Below are 20,902 nucleotides of genomic sequence, written 5' to 3'. Positions count from 1 at the left end.
TGAAGCTCTTTAACCAAGCTGCCCTTGCTCCTCAAAAGTCAAATCATAATCATTTTATTGATGTGCGAATCACTCTGAAGAAAAGAAAGATAAATTTTTGTGATATCTTTTACTTTTTTGCAGGGTGAAACAGGTTCAACTTCTGACCTTAAACCAAAGGGGTTTGAAAGGTACCCGCACAGAATAAGCAGCATGAAGGAACTGAGAGGCAAGTCGCAATGTGCTGCTATTACTCACCTGAAAGATGTATTGTTCTCCTGGTGTGAGGCCCACATAGACGTACATGTGCTTCAACCGGTTCTGGGGCTCAGCCGAGAGAGTTGTCTGGTTGCGGTGTGTCTGGCCGGGACGATACAGTTCCAGGTGGTACTGGCTGATGTTGGCCCCATTGTCGTGGCTTGGCCTTCGCCACGCAAACACCAACGTCTCATTGGTTGTTGCAAGCAGGTGGACCTGGCTGATTTTAGGTGGAACTGGGTGGAGAGATATAAAGCAGTTTTTTTTTTCTATTACTCTTGCTATCATGTTCGTGCATGCTGGCTGTTTTGAGCACCCAAAGGTAGCCGGTAGAATCAAAAAGCAAATCGATAGGATGGCTTATGAGCTACCTTAACTGCCGCCAGATCAGCAAAATAGCATCACACTTGTACAACAAACAGTACGTGAAATAAGCACAACTTATTTTTTTAGTTTTTTAAAGAGGTTTAACGTCCCAAAGCGACTCAGGCTATGAGGGACACCGTAGTGAAGGGCTCCGGAAATTTCGACCACCTGTGGTTCTTTAACGTGCACTGACATCGTGCAGTACACACGCCTCTAGAATTTTACCTCCATCAAACTGCCGTGGCCGGGATCGAACCCGCGTCTTTCGTGTCAGCAGCCGAGCGTCATAACCACTGAGCTACCGCGGCGTTTTAAATAATAATAATAATAATAAATTTATTTCTGCCTCAAAGGTATATGGACAGAGGAACTGCAGAAAAAGCTGTAAAAATACAGCTTGACAAAGCCGCAGCCCCCATTTTTACAGGCAACAGCAGAAGACAAACAAACAACGACTCAACTTCAGGTGTCGTATAAAACGAAACAAAAGAACAAAAATGTAATGCTATACATCGCAAGACCACTTCAAGCGTACTGAGTAAACACAGGGATAAAAAGATTGTTATTACATATCACACTCTCATACATAAAATATGAGATACAGAAGCAAAGACTTATTTTGGCACAGCTGAGGATGAAAATTGTTCGTAGCTACCTTCTGTATACATCCTACGCAATACCTTATGAGTACAGGTGAATAAGTCAAAATGTGCAGATGTATAAGCGTTCAGAAGGGAAGGGAGTGTGAGTTGCAAACGTTCTTGCAATGAGCACAACTACCAGGGTGTTGAAAATGTATGCACAAAGTGCTGCCCACACGCTGTGAAAAACAAATGTGGAACTCAAAAATCCACGGTGGTGAACAGCCCGTTTTTATACTTTTGTAAATAACAATGCAAAACAAGCCTGAACTATTATGCTTCACACAGAAGAATGACAGGCAGGCATTGGTTCCACCGGTTTTAATTTAAAACTTTATGATGGCTACATTTGTGACAGTTTTTACTGAGTGTTGTGTAATTGAAATTAAGAGAAAAAAATTGAACTTGACAGCGTGATGTACAAAACAGACAACTGACAGTGCATCAGAATGAAAAACCACACATTACGGGAGACGAGGGCAGAAAATCTGACAGTTGAAAAATGACAAAATTTTCACATAACTGAAATGTGTGTGTGGTTCAGGTGTCCAACGATATATGAGACAGAAACTGCGCCATTTCCTTTCCCCCAAAACCAATTATTATTATTAACTGAAATGCGTGGTAAGACTACAGGAATGCACACAGGAATGACACCACAAAATGTGGACTCACAAATCTGCGCTGTGGGAAAAAGAATTCATTCTAAATTGTCCACTGCGGGGTGTCTTATGGTTTCCTTTTATCTCATACACACTGCACAACCAGAAATAAGCCAAATGAGCCACCAACTAGGCCATTGTTTGTCTAGTTTTAAGCAGGTCACACGTAGCATGCAGAGGTGTAGCCGGAGACTACTATGACAAGCTACTGCGATTCAGTGGACTTGGCTTTGCTGACGATTGCGGCAATTACTTGCGGCGCCACCTACCGTCAGGCGGCATGGTGATGTTGCGCTGTTCCCAGGGCCCATTGCCGACCGAGTTGACGGCGGCGAGCCGGAAACCGTACGTGGCTCCCGGGGCCAGGTAGTGCACCAGGTAGGAGGTCATGTTGGGCGGCACGGCGTTGTGCACGTCCAGCCAGTCGGCCTCGGTGGAGTAGTTGCGCACCTGGAGGTGGTAGCGCGACACAGGCTGGTTGCCCGAGTGGCGCACACGCCAGCTCAGCTTCGCCGTGCGCGCGTCCTCAGCCTTCAGCGACGAGAGGTTCACTTCGGGGGGCTCTGCACCGAGAGACAAGGCAAAGGCGAGGCGATGAGCTTTGCAGAAAGAGTAGCAGCAGTAAGAACTCGTGAAGGGCAAGCAACCTAAGGCAATGAGGAGAACTCTAATCAACCGTTATTGTTTTTAGTAAAAATTTAAAAATTGTTTCTGCGGATCTTTCTTGCTATAATGATGTTTGTTAGGCAGCGAAAGACCATTTATTGCTAATAAAATAGGATATAAAAAATTTTTTTTTTCCAACCATGGACTTAATTCAGACTTGAGAAAAGAAAAAAGGACTCTGAGATCACAGTAAGGGTTGTGAATGGCGATGCGACCTAGCCTCAAAGAAAAAAAATACCTGTCTTTACAGGACCGTGGTTCGCTTGCCAACATGACCGTTCGGGGTGATATACGCAATATTTCATTTTCTGGTTTTTCTAGCTTGCAAAAACTTTATTTTTAGCCAAAGTAGACTATTTGTCATTAGAACATGGTAATATATTGACACAGGGCAATTTCAATCATTCCTCAGTGTCCCTTTAAGGGGCCATGAAGACGCAAGGCTTAGTTCAACTAGACAAGGAATGCTGTTGCCACAAACTGCAGCCTATATGAACATTAAGTTCGTAAAAAGCAATTATGACTAAACTGTGAACTTGGGTACTCGCCTTCAATTTAGAGGCCACAATCATGTCAGCGGGCTCACAGTTTGAGCTGAGAAGGATATCGATATGTTTCAAAGCACCTGATTGACGCACTTCGATCTCGAGATTACATGCAGGTCGTTCACACAGATTGGACAATATATAAAGACTTCGGCATGTTCTCACTTTATTGCGGGAGTAATTGCAGGGGCTATGATACAGCACACGCCTATCACTATATTCACTGCAGCAGAATTTAAATGGCGTTGCCAGCCCCCGGGCGGCCCGGGATTGGCGCCCATAGCAGTTAGCACAGTTAGCAATTTATCCGTTACTCCTTCCACCTGTGGACAATGTTTGGACAATACAACGGTGGGCAATACAAATCCTGACCAGCTAAGAGCGAAGCTGCACAGCTGATACGTGCCGTACAAATGCTTTACATTTCATTCCTAACAAAGTGGTTGTAGTTTTTCAGGGTCCAAGACAAGAGTGCCACATTTTCAGTACAGAGAAAGAAAAAGTAAGTTTCAGAGAGTTGCCATTTGTGCGAATCATATATATATATATATACACACCACTGAAAAGTTAACTTTCGGTCCACAAACGCCGTTGCTGCAATGCTTCGGTGCCATCGTACCACCCGTAAGTTCAGTGTGGTGAGCTTTAAAAACGTAAAGACAATTTTTTTGTTTACGTTTTGGTTTATTTAGATCTCTCGCATGGCGTGAGTTGCTACTGCCAGAGCAGAGGTCTGAGCTGCGCCATGCGAGAAAGCAAAATAAACAAAAACGAATAAAGCAACGACCTCATGCAAACTGAACGTACGCATTGCGACACGCACTGCGCGAAAGCACCGGCGCACAAAAAGCCGGAGCGGTTTGATGGTCGCGCCGTTTCGCAAACAGCACCGCAGGCACGCACGGAAGGAGGGGCACATGTCACAAAACAAACGGCCCTGCAGCAGCTTCTCTTTTTCGAACACTGGAGAGCGGGGGGGGGGGGGGGGGGGGGGAGGTCATATTCATTCCGCCCTCTCGGTGCCCAACCTAATCCACTCGTTTTCGCTGCAACATCCTTACTGGAGAAGAGCGGGGGGAGAAAGACAGCGGCAGAGAAGTCAAAGCATCCGCCGGAACCACGCGCACTCTGCGTTACAGCGGCAACAACAGCAACGCATTACGTCAAGAGGTCGTTTCCGCAGTGGCTTGGCGCAGCTAGGCCTCGGAACTATGTCGTTCCAGCTGTTTCATTTTTATATCCTCCTATTTTATTCCCGCGCGACTCGTGCCACTTTTCTCTGCACGCTCATCTTTTCTTCATCAGCCAGGAGCAGAAACTAACCCTCCCTTTAACAACCTTGCCCCGAAAGCCCTCCTTTCCCTTGTCGCTGAGAGAGAGAGCGTTGCAATGGTTGCACCATGTGCACGGATTTTAGCAGCCCAGAGAGAGACTGCGCCAGGGCGCTGCAGACGCCGGGGGCTTTATGGGCCGCGAACGTCGCCGAAGCAGCGGCGGCGGCATTCCGGGAATGTCTGCCGACCTGCCAGTCGAGCCAGCCAGTCGAGCCAGGCCGGCTATCCCTGTTCGCGAACGTTGCCTCTCGAGCACACTACCACACCCTCTCGTTCGCTCGCTTGCTCGCTCGTCATTCCTGCCCCCGCAAAGGGTACTCCTCCGCAACATCAGGTCATGTGAGGCAAAGCCCAACTTGATGCCTGCAGGGGCAATGAAGCCTGACGGCCGGCGGTGGCGGATACGCACCAGCAGAAATTACATTTTTGTTCTTCTTTCAAGCTAGGTACCCAAGCTGTATGCCGACGGCGGAAAGTTAGCATTTGCAAAGAACCCTCTCTGCGCGCCTGGCAAAAAATAAAAAGCTTATGGGGGGACGGGGGGGGGGTGATGGGGGGGGACGGCGGAGGAGCGCTCGGCAATGCGCACCGCTGAGCAAGGCGATGCGCGCCGAGGCTCAACTCTCAAATGGAGCTGTTTGCAGAAAAAAAAACGAAGTAAAAAGTATTACAAAGTGCATGGTAAAAAACGAAATCACACCGCATGCTGAAATGTCCAGACGCATACGACTCGCATATTTCACTTTTATAAGTGCCAAAGCTCCATGCATAGGTTGAGTGTAGTAACTACACGATGGCGAAAAGTGCAAAGTGAAACAGAGAGTTACATAAGCAAGCTTCACATCTTCGCGTTCACTTCGTCCCGACATGTGAAATGAAGCTGTGAAAGGAACTGCCCCAATTTCTCGTATTCTTCTTCCCTTATATGTATTTTTTTCCATGCTTGCATTTAAAGCGCTAAAACTACCAGACCGTACATGAGAAAAGCGAGCCACGAGATCGCGCAAAACATGCGCAAAGTTCTATCTAGACGCATTTCTTAGAGACAGAGAAACAGAAAATAAATAAACGTAGCTTCCGTAGTAATGACAGAGCCAGCCTGGTCCTCGCTTTGTTTTCACGAGGCAAACTTTCCCCTATTAAGGTTGCCACTAGTGTCCAACAACCGCTCTAGACGCGCGACATCTAAGTGTAAACGTCCGTGCGAGTACGGCGTGGCAAGAACGCGCTATCGCTAGCACACGGGCAAAAAAGGAAAACCAGGGTGTTGAGGCGGGCAAGTACACACATTACTGAATGAAAACAGCGCCAATTAAACGGCACACATGAACACAAAGCGAGAAAGCACAGCCACTGTTGTCCGCGTTCGGTGTTGCTTTGTTCTCACCAGTGCTGTCTTACGGCCTGAATTGTCTAGTTCTGTGCTCACACGTCTTGTTTAACAAGCGCTGTTTGCATTCACGAAGAAGTGAGAGCGCGCGACGATGTCGGCTGCTACGCAGGCGTAAATCAAAAATTTCTAACGACGCAGTGGAACAATTCAACAAGACAGAAAAGGAACATTGGACAGTGCGCTTCTCCGCGTTGCCGTGCACAGCGTGTCCTTCGGCACATTTAGCGTACATTTAATTTGAAACCATTTGGGTGAGCGAAAACTCCCGTGCCGCGCTGTTATCATTCGGCACCGAATCTACCAAGGACCACGCGCTGCAAGCAATGTTCGCATTTCGCCGGCGGACGACAGTACTACGCACCCAGGACGAGTACATCCTGCAGCGCCATGGTCATGTTGTACTCGTTGCCCGCGTAGCAGAAGTAGGTGCCATTGTCCCGCCTCTGGAGGGACTCAAGCGTCAGCTGCGCCCGGTACTGGACCTCGGACACCTGCGCGCGAACAGCCGCGGTCACGCTTAAAGTCACGCTTAAAATCACGCTTAGAGCGCAACGAAACGAGCAAGAGTAGGAGACACGTGCAAAAAGAGAAGCGAGGGAAAGCAATGAGGAGTAACGACAAGGCGATCGCAGCTACAGGCCAACAAAATTGTACCGGTCTCTCAAGTTTTCTTATCAGAGAAAAGTTTCTCCGGGCACGGGGTCCGAACACGAAAACCCCTGTCGCACCGAAATGGGGTGCTGGAAAAAGCCTGTTATCTTCCGAATAAATTGGCAGAGCCACGTTCTCATACATGCGCTGTCATTCAAGTCTAAAATATGTGATGCATTTGTTCAAAAGGATGTATAGATTTTGTCGCACGTACTTCGGTATTGTTGCATTTCTTTATGATACATACACTAATCCGCATTATCACTGGTATTATTTATTTGTTTAATATTGTTATCATGATCCTAATATGTGTTTCCCGGTTATAACAGTTGGTATTAGTTGCTTATGTTGAGACCTTATTGAGGAACTGTTTTCCCAATTACTGTGCACCGCTCACTCCTTCTTAAATCCTGCATTCAGGCCGGCAGCACATTTTAAATAATTAAATGCGAATAATAACAGCTGCTGGGAGTAAGCGTATATGCTCTTCGTTTCTTTAACGTCGATCCTTTGTAACGCTGAGCGAAAAATTAGCAAAGCTGCTCCTCCGCTAGAATTCGAGCGGCATACATTTTGTTTTCGCGAGAGGGCGCTGGTTCCCACCTGCGTGACGTTTGTGCTCTCGGGCAGACGGTTGTCCTCTGCGCTCGTGGTGGCGTTGCCGGCGGCCGACTCGTCCTCGTCGCCCGACGCCCGGGACCAGAGCAGCGTGGTGACCTTGGGGTGGCCCGTGGCGAGGCATGTCAGCGTCACCGAGGAGTTGACCGTCGCCTCGACCACACTCTGCGACACCTCCACGCTCACCGGAACTGCGAGAGATGTAAAACATCGCGTCATTGCTAACCCTGTGGAGAGTGAGAAGGAGAAAAAAATTGGCAATGGCTTAACTTGGTTAACCTTCGAATTCAGCGAAAAGCAAGCACGCTTGCCAAGCGTCTGAGGCTCGTCCATGGCAGCTCCACTACACGCTCGCGATAACCAATCTATATATACCCACACGACCACGTGGCTGTGACGTGGTATCACATGGTTTTACGATACCCCATCGGATGTCGTCACGTCGCTTCACATCACCCCATCGGATGTTCTTAAGGTCAAAGGTCAACCAATGTTAAAGGTCAACTAAAGGGCATGGGTCAAGGTCAGGGGTCAAGGGTTCGACGCCATAAATGTACCACGCATTGTCACACACGGCTAACATGGTTGGACTGAAGGTCGTTCAAGGTCATTCTCCGGCCTACGCGACGACTGTTTTACCTAGCGTAGTGAAGCTTTTCACTTAATTAAGAGGGAAAATAGAGACAGAGATGGTGGCAACTTCCACTGCACGGAAGGTAAGGCGCATGACGACAGAATAGAAAAAAATTATAGTGGGACTATAAGAAGAACCAAAAATAAAGTGTCCCTGCCCGTGCCAAACGACAGAATACAGTGTGAGGTTCGAAGGAGTAGGCCTCTCCTGCCCCACTAATGTATCACGGGGTACATGGCAACGACAGCTGTATGCCGCTTACTATCAGCCACTTACGTCATCGCGTAATGTATATGACACCATTAGCTCCGGGATCGCTGCACAGTCGTCGCCGAAACGATCGCAGATTGCAAGCAGAATAGCCTTTCTCAAGTGACCAAGAACCTCCAGGTGAAACTGTAGATCTGTTGTTTGATCTGCTGCTAGGACCTGCTACTCGATCCTGACGCTTTGACAACTTTTGCCCAATCCTCAACACGGAAGACGTGAACACGGGAACCAGAAGGCAGAAACATATATCGATGCCACAATAACCAGCCCGTATCCAACCATTTTGTCACGCCTCGTGATGCACTACAATTTTTTTTTTCACAAAACGTTTTGCACACCGCTCCTACAAACTGGCCAGAGTTTTCTCAGCTACGAGGTATTTTAAACACGGTACAAGAATAACGATCACCTCGAAGCCTTTGGGCATCGAACGCAACTGAAAAGGGTGCTAATTAGAACGCCTTCAACCCTAGTCCAAGTGATGTTGGTGCATCTCTACCCGGGCCAAACGGAGCACAACACTATTACCCTCATTACTTTACGGAAAGACTTCAAAAGGTTGAGATGGACGTTCTTCTGAGTACTAGCAGGCAGCCGACCACGGTCGACAATGATCTGCCGAGAAAAACGTATGCGATGGAGGAATCTGTTTAACCTTATACTTATAGCGAACGAAACAATTACGGTGCCAAAAGCGAACACGCGACAGGCATTAGAGCGGCTCGCGTGCACGCACAAGAACCGTGCACCGGCAGCACTGATGACGGCAACGGTCACTGCGCGGTGTCCGACAGGCCGCCGACCTCGGGGCCGGCCAAGAAGGCCGCCTATAAGCGGATTACTGCAGCATGTGTGGCCAAGAATGAAGTCAGGCACCGGTGATGACCGCAACACTTGAGCAGCAGAGCGCTGCTCACACTCCATACTGCTTAGCAGGTTTCGAACAGCGATGGTCATCTTCAAGACTGAGGAGGATATAATCAATAGGGAGCTTTAGCATAACATTATTGTATGCCACTGGCCGGCAACAGCGCATTCTAAAATTTTCTATAATTCCTGTGGCCACATTTTCATTACTGACTTCTTAGAAAAAGTGGGTTACCGTCTGTTACTAATCGCAATCGTATTTTTTTCAGTTGGTCAAGGGGCATTACAATATTGACAACTCGAAAGTAATCAGTTACTCTAGTGGTTACACCGCACGCATGAGACATTCTCTCTCAGTAAAATTATTGTTAACAAGAACAAACTGAGACAAATATTGTTACATTTCTAGACCCATTACACAACGAAACAAAAAAAAACCCTTGCTGTTCATTTATTTCAGGAACCGCAAGACCCTTGCGGATATTGCATAGGGAAGGTTTCGCCAAACAAAAACCCCACAGCTTCGCGGTTAAACACAAAGAGCTAAAAATAGGGGTAAGCAAACAAAGAAATCAGCTACACTTATCAACAAAAAGACAAATCGGTGGGAACGGGCACAAGAAATCAGGAAACATATGTAACAAGGTAAGTTCATCATCATCAGTGGGTGTAGTCAGGGTGATGATGATAACGATGACGATGAACTTACCTAGCACAGAATTCCTCAAGGGTCCTCAAGGGCCCTTGAGGTATCCATAATAAATAAATAAATAAATTGTTTGAGGCGAATCTGCAATAACCGGTGATCCTCTGAGCGCTGATCTACTCGATTATTTATACTGATTTCTTCAAATTACTTAAACGTAATCTGTTAAGCTCCCGTGCACGATGACATCGCATTGATGTAGTATTCTAGAATGGGTACCTTTGTTGTTAGTGACACTTTGCCTGATGTCTCTGTTTGTTTAGCGCGAGAGCGTATGGAGCTCTTGAGACGGGAAAGCCGGCGTCGGCGTCGCCAGAGTCTGGCTCCGTCGCGTCGTTCGTCCCTGAAAAATACCAGGAGCGCCAGCAGCGGAGGCCTTGCGCAGCTTGAAGGAACGGAAGCTTTCCACTTCCCGCGCAGGCCACCAGGAGTGCTGTGAGTGAGTGTGACGTCATCATTCGTCCTCGAGGATGCGCAGTCGAAAGTTTCCCTTGCGCACGGAGGCCTCTAGGAGTAGTGCGGAGCGATGCCGTCCAATCGCGTTTCACTTTTAAGGCGGAGCTTAAGCGTCTGCTCAGTTTTTTCTTCTGTATCCCTGTCTTATTGTACAAATCCACCTTCCATTGAAAGATGGCAGTATTCAAGAATAAACTAATGACCACGGCAACAAAGTGGAACTTCCTGCTAAGAGCAACCTGACCGAAAGAGTGGCAGAAACGGGTGCGGATGGGCTTTTCCCCGCACGGACGATATATTTGGCGTGGAACATAACTAATGTATATTTGCTGCTAATGGTACATTTTGAGAATTATTAGCTCAGTTTAGTTGGGTTTTTCATCGCACAAGCGACTAAGGCTATCATGGAATAAACACGGGATTAAAAATATCTGCTGTTCTCATAAAGGAGCGAAAGCTTTAAGGAAAAATAATGTATTCAAAATTTTCCTCCTTACAGGAACTGATATACTCACGAGGAATCTACACCTGCATTCACTCCTAAAAGCAAGCGAAGGTGAAACGGACTACGTTGAAAGTAAGAGAGCGTGATGCGCTCTTTTTTTTAATCCTCTCTTGCTCACGAAAAAAGAATGTGGTGTTGCGGCCGAACAGCGCACCTTTAACGTCGCCCCCCCCCCCCCCCCTTCCCCTTTCGTGTTTCTGTCGATGACTCGAGCGATAGCCGTTTCTGCTTTCCTCCTCTCCCTCTGGACCCCTCCCCTTTCCACCTATGCTCTATATTGGCCTGCGCTGCCCGAATAAACGCTCATTCCCTGCCAGCTGTGTCTGCTTGCCCGCGGCTGAGTAGCTCGCGATGCAACAGTGGCGGCGAGGCCTTTTTTTTTTTACCCACGCCACCAAGACGGATCCCGAAGCTTCCTGCCCCTGAGCCGACAACGATGGCCTGCCTGCAGTTGCCGGACTTCAACGAAACAAGAGATAAGTGGAAATCTTACCTAGTGAGAGCAGAAGCGTGTTTGGGAGCAAACAGTGTAACGAACTCGTCTAAGAGAGCACTATTAGTTTCAGCGTTGTCTAGCAAGGCGGTTGAAGTGTTGGCTTTCAGAGTTACGCCACATGCGTCAAATGAATTGACTTACAAGGAGGTTGTTCAAAGTTTGGATGCGTACTACGTTCCGAACAAGCACGAGATAACCGAGGGCTACATGTTCTCGAATCGCTCAAAGCTTCCCGGCGAAACCGTTAGGCCGTTTCTCGTTGCTATTCGACGAATAGCGGACTGCAATTTCGGCACGTCCCTTGACCGCATGCCGAAGGATCGCATTGTCCGCGGCGTGCGCTCAGTCACCCTGCGGAAGCAAATGTTAGCAAAACAGTATTTAACGCCAGCAGAGGCCGAAGCATTGGCACTTTCTGCCGAAGCTACAGAAAACGAGGCTTAAAATACGACACCGGAATTTACGCCCCCCGCTTAAGTTCCAAGCTTCCCAGCCCACGGAATGTTCAAGCTTAACGAGTTCGTTTTGTGCCGCAACACTGTGGTAAATGTGGTAGCGGAAAACATGACGACAGCAGCTGTAGTTGCATCAGAGCAAGCTGTTATCGCTGCGGGTACCGAGGTCAGCTCGCAAAGATGTGTCGCATCACCGGCAATAAAGGCCGCGTCACGCCGCAAGTGGTGGTGGGAAAAGCTTTGGCTCTCGAAGAAGCCGCTCTTTAAGACGCCGTGCCTCAGGGCGGTATTGATGGGGCGAATGTGAAGCTATCATGGTATGTTGGACCACCGCCAGTGCTGGGAGAATTGCAGCGGTGTGTGCAATACTCGAGTGTCTCACGTAATCTGCTCGCTTATCGTGCTCAACTGCTCGGCGCCGAATCTTCGTGGCCGTGACCCGCTTTCTTTCTTTGACAGAGCGGGGGATCCAGTGCTCCGGTCGTCGACGCAAGACTTCCCAGACGCACCGCAAGAATCTACAGCAGCGATAAACATAGTCGGCGACTACCACGATGTGTTTTCCCGGGATCTCTGTCTGATCAAAGGGTCTTCTGCCAGCCTGCAGCTGAAGACTGGAGCCTTGCTCAAATTCTATAAGGCAAGTTCCATTCCTGCCTCTCCAAGAGGCAGGGTAATCGCAAGAGCTAAGAACATACATACACCGTGATTTGAAGTTCATTGCGCGAGCGTCGACCGGCCTAGCGTTCCAGGCTCCTAGCGGCCGGTTTTGGAACAATGACAGTCAAGATTTACATCGTTCGCTGTTCCATGCTACAACTATTACCGCCGCGACGAAATTACCATCCTTTCTCTTTATTACAAGCTTTCCATTCTTTGCAATCGAATGTGGACTTTGTTACCTCTCATCTTTGCGGACGACAGCAAAATTGGTGGGAATGATTTGGTAAAGCTGCTCCTTAGCCCTGCTTCATTTGAACGACTTTCCGAGTTGCAAAAAATATACCATCACAACATCTCCTCGTCACGCTGTCCTTGCCCACCCATGAAATTTCGAAACGGAAGTTTGCGTAAGGGTATAACTGCTGTTACACACGCCAGCTGCACCTTCGTAGCGTCCAATTCCAGATAATACCGAAGATAACGTCGCGCGCAATACCATCACTGCCTGCTCGATGGAACAAAATACGATTAAGCTGCTTGCCTAGAAGGGAGTGGCGGCTGCTTAAGGACCAGCTAAAAGAGTGAGAGAAGCTGGCCCGATACTTCTCTCGCCACAGCAGAGGATTCTGGGCCATGGCGCTGTTCCTGTTTTCGGTCGACGCTTGCGCGATAACCTTCACATCAAGCTAGACTGTACCTGCGGAGAGCCCCTTTTACACCCGCAGTCTAATGGAGCTGCAGAGAGATCAGTCGGTACGATTAAGGGCGGGAAGCCAACCTTGGATTTGGAAGCCAACCTTGTCAGGTTCTTGTTCTACTACAGGAGGGCGCCCCAGAAGACGGGAAAACCGCCGTCGGAGTTAGTGTTGGGGTACCAGTTGCGGTCTCGCTTGGATACCTTTTCTTCCAGCAGTTGCAGATTCGCCGCGGGAGTCTGATGACTGGACGGTTCCCATGGAAACCAGCGTGTACACGTGCGGAACTACGGTGTGGGTGAAAACTGGAGGCCGGGGCGCGTGAAGTCTACGTCGGGATCCCGCTCGCACGGTGACGCTCCAAACTCCCACTTCCTTGGTGAGACGCCACGTGGTCCAAGTACGCGCCGTCGACATGAATGGCACTCGCCAATCCCGCCCGGCTTACAAACTGCGCCCGAGACTAATAACCTGGACAATGGTCACTTTCTTCAACCCCATGTTCCGAAGTGCTGCATCCTCGAGTGGTCGTTATCGCGAACCCCCCTTCCCCCACAGTAGGGTGGCAATAGTGCCACAGTATTCACGTGCAATAGTGGCAACCCAGGAACAGGTGCTACGGCGATCTACCAGGCAAAGTCAAGCCAGTGCAGCGGTTTCGCTTTTAACAGTGTCGCGAACGACACCCCTCCCCTTTCCCCTTTTGTGTTTCTGTCGATGGCTACAGCCGGAGTACAGATTTTCTGCGCAAAACTGATACAACGAGGTGATAAGTTACGGCTGTGATAAGGCACGTATAGTGAAAAAGGTGGGCGTATCCTGAGGCTATATATCTACGTGGTTTTATTTCTGCAATAAACAGCTGGAAGTTGGCCCCTGTCTGTTGTCTCCTTGTCTTTTTGTTTTGTCGGTGCGAATTTATTTACGCCAAGGTGGTTTTGTTCCAAGCTTTTAAAGATGCTAAACCAACGAGCCCAGCAGCATGCCTTACTGAGCCGTTTCTGCTCTCCCTCTGGACCCCCTCTTCCAGCTATGCCATACATTGGCCGGCGCTGTCAGAATACATGTTCATTCTCCGCCAGTTGTGTCTGTGTCTTCTTTTCCGCGGCTGAGCAGTTGGCGATGCAGCAGGTTTATTGTAAGCTAGTCTCCGCTTGCTTCCCACAGGAGTTATGATGCCTTGTGATGTTTGGCCTGGTGCAGTGACGTGATTATTTAGATAACTATTACCGTAATAAGTTGGAAGTTATATTAGTGTCACAGCGATTATTCGGACCTCTTTGCGCCTGCTTGCATGGCAAAAACAGGCGCAAGCGATTGACCGTGACGATGATACGTAGACGCCATTAGTCGCACGGCCTCCTTTAGAAGGGCATTCGCCGCTTCGTTCATGAGTAGCATCCAGCTATGTCACTTTAACCAATCTTCTGCAACACCTTTATACACAGAGGTGAGCTCTGTTTACTCGTTTCGCGAAAGTTCGCATGCGAAAATAGCCCCGATGGACAAGGTGTAACTACGCGCCGGTACACCTGACTCCTATGGGCCCTCTGCGCATGCGCACAGGGCGGCTGGCAGTAGAGGCGTGCGTTACAAACACGCTATTATAATCGCATACAGCTCAAGAAAGAAGCGGCAATTCGCTCCCTCCCCCCACAAAAAAATAAAGACGCTGAAACCAATGGCGCTGACTTGTCACGGAGCCGCGGTCATTCGTTTTGCCCTTGCTAGTCGCCTGCCTTGCCATGCTAGCAGGTGTAAGTCTGTACAAATAATTACTTCAGAAATAATATATGCAGTATTATGTACCCATACAACCAAACTATAAGGAAAAGTATCCCAAAGTTTACCTCCTTAATAATTCTTACGCACAACAAATATGCCCCAAACATGTTCAGCGTCAAACAGCTCTCCCGTTCCGTTCAATTCCAACCGTCCCGGCTTCCGCGACTCATTCTGCCACTGTGCCCTATGATCCATCCTTCGGGTTCTCCGGCACCTTTACATTCTGTTCTTCTCACCGGAGAATAAGTTTTTTCTCTCTTTCCAGCCCAGCTGCTGGCGCTAACCTCGCGCATCAGCGAGGTCGAAGGCGAGCAACAATAACAGGCAAGCACAAGAGAACGCGCCCGTGGGGCGCGCAAATGATCTCGCGCGCGTAATTAAATAAGGAAAATCCGCCGGGCGCTAAACCGGATTTGCACGCACCGTCGAGCCCCCGTCCCAAACTCGAGCAACCGCGATTTCCATTCGCAATATGAGAACACCCAGGACTCGCGCGCATGTGAGCCAAGGGAAAGGATATAAGCAACAAAAATTAAAAAAAGTGAAGCATATATAAAGAGATACTAGAAAACCCCCAGTAGCGACTACGCTTCCGTATTTTCCAGTTCAAATCCGCCCGCTGTCTGTCTGTACCTGCCTGCGTGTCACGCCCGGTTTCTCCCTGCAGATGCTTCGCCAGCGAGCGCACATGTGCGTGTTCGTACGGCGTGCGCCACGGGAAGAAACAGATTCGCTCTCGCCAGCACGCTTACGTGCGAAAACGCACGCAGTTTGAGCGTACACGGCGGCGCGGGCGCTGCGACGCGGTTCAAACAACACTAAGGGGGCCTGCGGGAAGCCCTCGCCGAAACAAAGGGCTTCGCTGAAAAGTGTGTGTGTGTGTGTGTGTGTGTGTGTGTGTGTGTGTGTGTGTGTGTGTGTGTGTGTGTGTGTGTGTGTGTGTGTGTGTGTGTGTGTGTGTGTTGGAGGGGGGGGGAGAAAACAAAAAGCGACGGATCGCTTAGTACTAAAAACGAGAGAGAGAGAGAGAATTTGGAAATGAAAGTAAACTAAAAGAAAGACAGGCGATAGCGATCGCGGCGGTAAAAACGCGCTTGTATGCGCGCGAGCCGTGCGCATCTAAGCGAGCGAGGGAAAAGAAAGATGGGGGCACAATGGTGGTCGCTGGGAAACCGGCCGCGACTGGAAAACTGCGGAGCGGCAAACAAGAGACGGCGAACTTGCGGGCACGGAATGAAAGAAGAGACGGAGCGAGATAGAGGGAGATAAAGAAGAAAGAGAAATAAAAGAGGCGCATTTGTTTAAACTTGGGATCACGCGAACCGCGCGGGGGGAGTTAATACGAAAGGAACACAAAGGGAGAAACGTTTGCGCCACCTCTCGGGTCATGTATGTGCAAGGCATGCTGTCGACCACGACAGCGCTGTCCCCTCGTCGCCTCTAATGTTCTATTTCTTCTTTACTTTATTTTTTTTCCCCTCTTATAACTCCTTGCATCGGAATGCCTCTCTTGCCGCTTTGGCCATTACCACTTTTTCCTTCTTTTTCTTCAGACTACAAGTTCGCAGGTACGTTTTTGATTTTCGTTATTTATTTTCTGTTTCCCAACGTGGAAACGCTGATGGCTTAGCTCGGGCACGGCCGTTCTTTACCCTAAGCGGTTCGAACAACACCGCGCGAAAGCGTTATCGCGTGTCGTTTTTGCTTTCGAGTCCGAGGAGGAAAAAGAAAACAAAAAGCAAAACGAGAACAAGAAAGTTAAACGTTAAACAAAGAAGCGCGACGCGGTAGAGCGCGCAAGCCAGCCGTGACCACAGCATGAACAAAAGCTGGTGGTAGCAGGGGACCTGACAACGCGGAAACTGTTTGCTTTCGAGTTTTGTCTTTAAGCTCCCCGCGAAGAAGAGAAAGAAGACACATATTGCACATTCTGCGCTTGGAAGTAAAAAGAAGCGCGAAATGATTAAAACGCGCGAACCACTAGACACAGTCGACGAAGGCGCCAGGGTGCCTCTAAGGTTGCGGATAAGGACCACGGCGAAGCATGCAGTGCGCGGCGATAAACGCTGAACCTCTCCCTCACAAAACGCCCTGTAACAAAAATCATTGATGTAACGAAGGAAACAACGCAGTTCATCTTCAGAGCTGACATAGGAACTCCTGCATAAAAACGCAGCCGCCGCGGTCGGGTTCGAACCCGGGAACTCCGGATCAGTAGCCGAGCGCCCTAACCACTGAGCCACCGCGGCGGGGCAAGCGACGGTCAAAGATGACCGGCTAGTTTCTGCACCCCCTACAACGTTGCCGCCCATCGCGGCATGAACGTTGGCACCTTTGACGTCATTTTATTGTATGAGCATATACAGTACTTATTCGGCGAAAACTCACTGTTATGTGTGTCCGAAGCCTCTACCCAACTGTGATACCGCAGCGGTGGCCAAGTGGTTGAGCATCCGCCTCGCATGCGGGAGGTGCGGGGTTCGATCCCCAGTGCCGCCGGGTACCCACCGCCGATACAATGGGTACAAGCTTTCCCCTGGTCTGGTGCTCGGCTTATTCAAGGTGAAATGCTTAAGAAATGAGTATTTGACGCCACCTTGAGCAAACGAAAATACCTCGTGCCATGGCGCTCTTTGGCCATAGATGCCCTTGCGCCCCAAAAATACATAATCATCATCATCATCATCTACCCAACTTTTCCCACCGCTCATTTCCACCCAACAGAAGGTCTCTGCTCACCAGATGGCCACGTCATCCCCTCACCCCCGCCCCCTCTCCAATTTTATTCAGCAAAACTGAATAAAAGAAGCGATTCCGAATAGACACGTAATAACAAGGATATCAGAATTAGAATAGAGTCGGATATGGAATACAACGATCAGTAAAAGATAATGAAATCACAATTAGAACAGATTGGCGAGTGAGCCTTGTTATAACAAATTTCAAGGGGCTCGGTGACTGCTTCGTTACAGCCAGTGTTGACCAAGGTTCCAAGGGGAATCGTCATTCCTTCGTTATATGTATTCATTCCTTATAAACCGTTTCGTTATAGAGAGGTTCGACTCCATTTGCGACTCACGACTGCTCTCCAAAGTCAAGACCAACATGCGAGGAAAAAGCCACCTGAATTGAAAAATACATCCTCAGCACAGTGATGGAAGAGCCAACGAAATAAGAATTTCAGGACTGCACTAAAAACAGCATCAACCGCCGCATTGAAAAGTGCACCGATATGGATGGAGATTACACGTAGGCATGAAGAAGGATAATGCTTTTTTAAGAAAGAAGGAACCTTCTGCTACTAAGAATGTTTTAAACAAAAGTGCACGAACTTTTAGATCCCTTCTCTTAGCCGCTGTCCTAACTTAATGCGACGGGGAAACGGCCAGCACACCAGCGATGGAGCCAATCCCGTGGAGAGAGTCCGCACGCTATAACCAGATGCTTAATTGCAGGGAAGCCTTTGCGATTTCTGTTGCATGCCGAAGTTTGGTTTCGATATCATTTGTATACGCCTGTATGTGTAGGGAGGCTGTCGCTTCCAGTAAGTACGGCGCTTCGATAAACCCTTGCGAAATTACCGGTCACAGACAATCCGGCCTCGGTACCAAAAATACAATTACCACGCCCCCCCCCCCCCCCCCCCGCACACACACACACTTCCATCGATGTGAGATATAGGCGCATATTAAAGGAACTGCACGCAGCGGTCTAAATTAATACGGATGACTTCGGTAAGGATCGCAGCACCGGCTGCAAACATCTTGAAACAGTAACCATATAAGTGCGTTTAAGTGAGCCTAACCTGTCTGGCAGAGCAGTCATTAAACGTTAATAACGAAATAGCTGCGCGCATTCTTATCGCTGCATGGTGCGGCGGCTGTTCTTGAAAGAGAGAACCGAGATTAGGAAACGCGGACAGCTGTGCTTCCGGGTATCGCGCGGAACCTTCAGAATCCACTGCGAACGAATCCACGAGCATAGGCCAGACACCGAACAGTGCAAAGAAAAGATTATCGTGTGTAGCGCTCTGAAAGCGCCATGCAGGGTGGGTATATATATGAAAGATACATATTCATGTCCTAACGGTGTCCCGGCATATCCCTATCTCCCCACATCCAGATCCCCAGCCCCTCATTTCCCTACCCTTGTCTGTTCACGCACGGTGAGGTAAGGCGCCGGGCGCCTATACCGTGTCGGCTGTTGTTGATGATGATGCAACATAATGGCGCCTAAGTTACGCGCCCGACGAAGCTGGCCTCCTTTATCTCCCGTTAAGTGCGGCTGGACGAAGCGCCTGACACAGTACACCGGCCGATAGCGGCGTGGCTCCCCCTCCCGTCAAGCACACCCACTACGAGCCGATGCCCTGGCAAGCCGCCTATAAAGAAAAAAATTGCCAAGCGAAGGCGCCTCCCGGGAGGTTACACACGAAGCAAATAGCGCAGAGCATGGTGGTACATACGCCAGCGCTATCGTGTAATATTAATAATATCGGGAGGGAGCGTGCTTGTTAAGGTTAAAGCAAAGCAGACCCTTCCCAGCGCTGCAGACTGACGCTGCTAAAGGCCTATTAATAATACGAACATCACAGGGGATGTTACCAGCCCCGCGAGCTCCGAAGAAAGAAAGAAGCAGGCGGAGAGAGCAGGAAGGAAAAATAAGCTGCGGTATAAGTCGACAGAGTAGAAAATGGGGAGGGTTGAAGAGAAGAGTGAATAATGAAAAATGAAATAAAGGAAGATCGCGAACGCGCGCGGACACACAAAGCGAACGCTAATTCCCAATTTGGGAGCATGTTATCGCATTGGCACGAGACGCCTGTGAAGGGGACGGAAGAGAGGTGGTAGGGATAAGAGAGGCGGTGGCGAGAGAGACTGGGCGCCGCTCTCCTCCAAAAAGAAGAAGAAAAAAGCGACCAATCAGGTTCCCTTTTTCTTCGGTGGCTCGTATTGAACAGGGCGCGCGCGTCCGTTGCCCCCCCAAGATTAGAACCAGGATCCGGGAGCTCAAAGCACCGCCATCTTTCCTTTGGCATTGGCCGTTGTTAGGATTACGCCAAGTTCTGCGGCCCTGAACGACGCAATGAACAAAGCAAGATGTAATCTGAGCCGCGCAAAACATCACACAGGTATCAGAAAAGTTGAGGTGCATAGTCTGCTGCGGTGGACGAAATCTGGCTCAGGTGTGTATACCTTTTAGGCGACGTGACGTGCGCGCCCGGTTCGAAGTGCCCACCACGAAATACATCCTGTCAGGCGTTGTTCAATGCAGCTTAGTTAAAAAGAATTAAGGCCAGTTAAACCAAATGCATGTAACTAAACTCGGATACGACATGGATTCCAAGCATGAAAACCGGTGCTCAGAATTACGCGGACAAAAGCTGCGTCTATGCAGCCTTTAGAGGCATACATATGAGAGTTGGTACATACATATAGCCACCATTGACCCGTAATAAAAATTTGAAATACAGCTTTTTTTCCGAGGGTAATTAATGAATGGAATGCATTACCGGATCCAGTCGTCGTTTCTTCCTACGTGAGTGGTTTTCCCCGCCATTTTAGATAGTGTTATCATTTCTGATAAGAAAGCGTCTTAGGATTATTATCCTTTACGAAGCGCATGAAAAGAGTGTATTCTGTCTACGTTCACCGCCCGTCAACTTTTCATTTGAGACACTCCCGTTGCATTGTTTTATCAATTTTCGTTTGAAATGTAGAAAATTTTTCTATCTTTTATGCTGTATTCTATTTGTCCTATATTTTACTTATGAGGGTTTAACGCCCCAAAGAGACTCAGGCTATGAGGGACGCCGCAGTGAAGGGCTCCGGAAATTTCGACCCCCTGGGGTTCTTTAACGCGCACTGACATTGCACAGTACACGGGCCTCTACGAATGAAAGAATGAACTTTATTCTCGTCATCATGGGCCTCACGGTCGGGGCGCAGCAGTTAGGAGGGGGTGCCTCCCGGCCGGCTCTCAGCACCGGAGACCGCGGAGAGTCGTGTAGTAAGCTGTCTCCGCCTGACGGATCAGGAGTCTTTGTTGATCCGGGTCGTGGCTCCGGATCAGCTCTTTTCAGGTGGCAAGGTCTGGGATGCTTTGTGATTTAGCCCCAGGAGAATCCCGACACTCCCAAATTAAGTGATTTTGCGAAGCCATTTTGTGGCAGCTACTAGAATTTCGCCTCCATCGAAATTCGAACGCCGCGGCCGGAATCGAACCCGTGTCTTTCGGGCCAGCAGACGAGCACCATA

At 49.0% G+C, this 20,902-nt stretch overlaps 1 protein-coding gene across 1 annotated transcript in view; it reads right to left on the bottom strand.

The window, feature by feature from the left end:
• LOC144110735 (tyrosine-protein phosphatase 69D-like) overlaps positions 1-20,902 on the bottom strand; it is a 626,192-nt gene that overhangs the window by 30,777 nt on the left and 574,513 nt on the right. The window contains 4 exon segments of the mRNA XM_077643805.1: positions 238-473; positions 2,176-2,469; positions 6,206-6,335; positions 7,099-7,304. Of these exon segments, the coding sequence (XP_077499931.1) occupies positions 238-473; positions 2,176-2,469; positions 6,206-6,335; positions 7,099-7,304 (866 nt within the window).

Source organism: Amblyomma americanum, chromosome 11, assembly GCF_052857255.1.
Source record: "Amblyomma americanum isolate KBUSLIRL-KWMA chromosome 11, ASM5285725v1, whole genome shotgun sequence".
In the NCBI taxonomy this organism is placed as follows: Eukaryota; Metazoa; Arthropoda; class Arachnida; order Ixodida; family Ixodidae; genus Amblyomma; species Amblyomma americanum.
The sequence above is the reverse complement of the archived record's forward strand: the minus strand, read 5'-3'. Positions and strand labels throughout refer to the sequence as shown.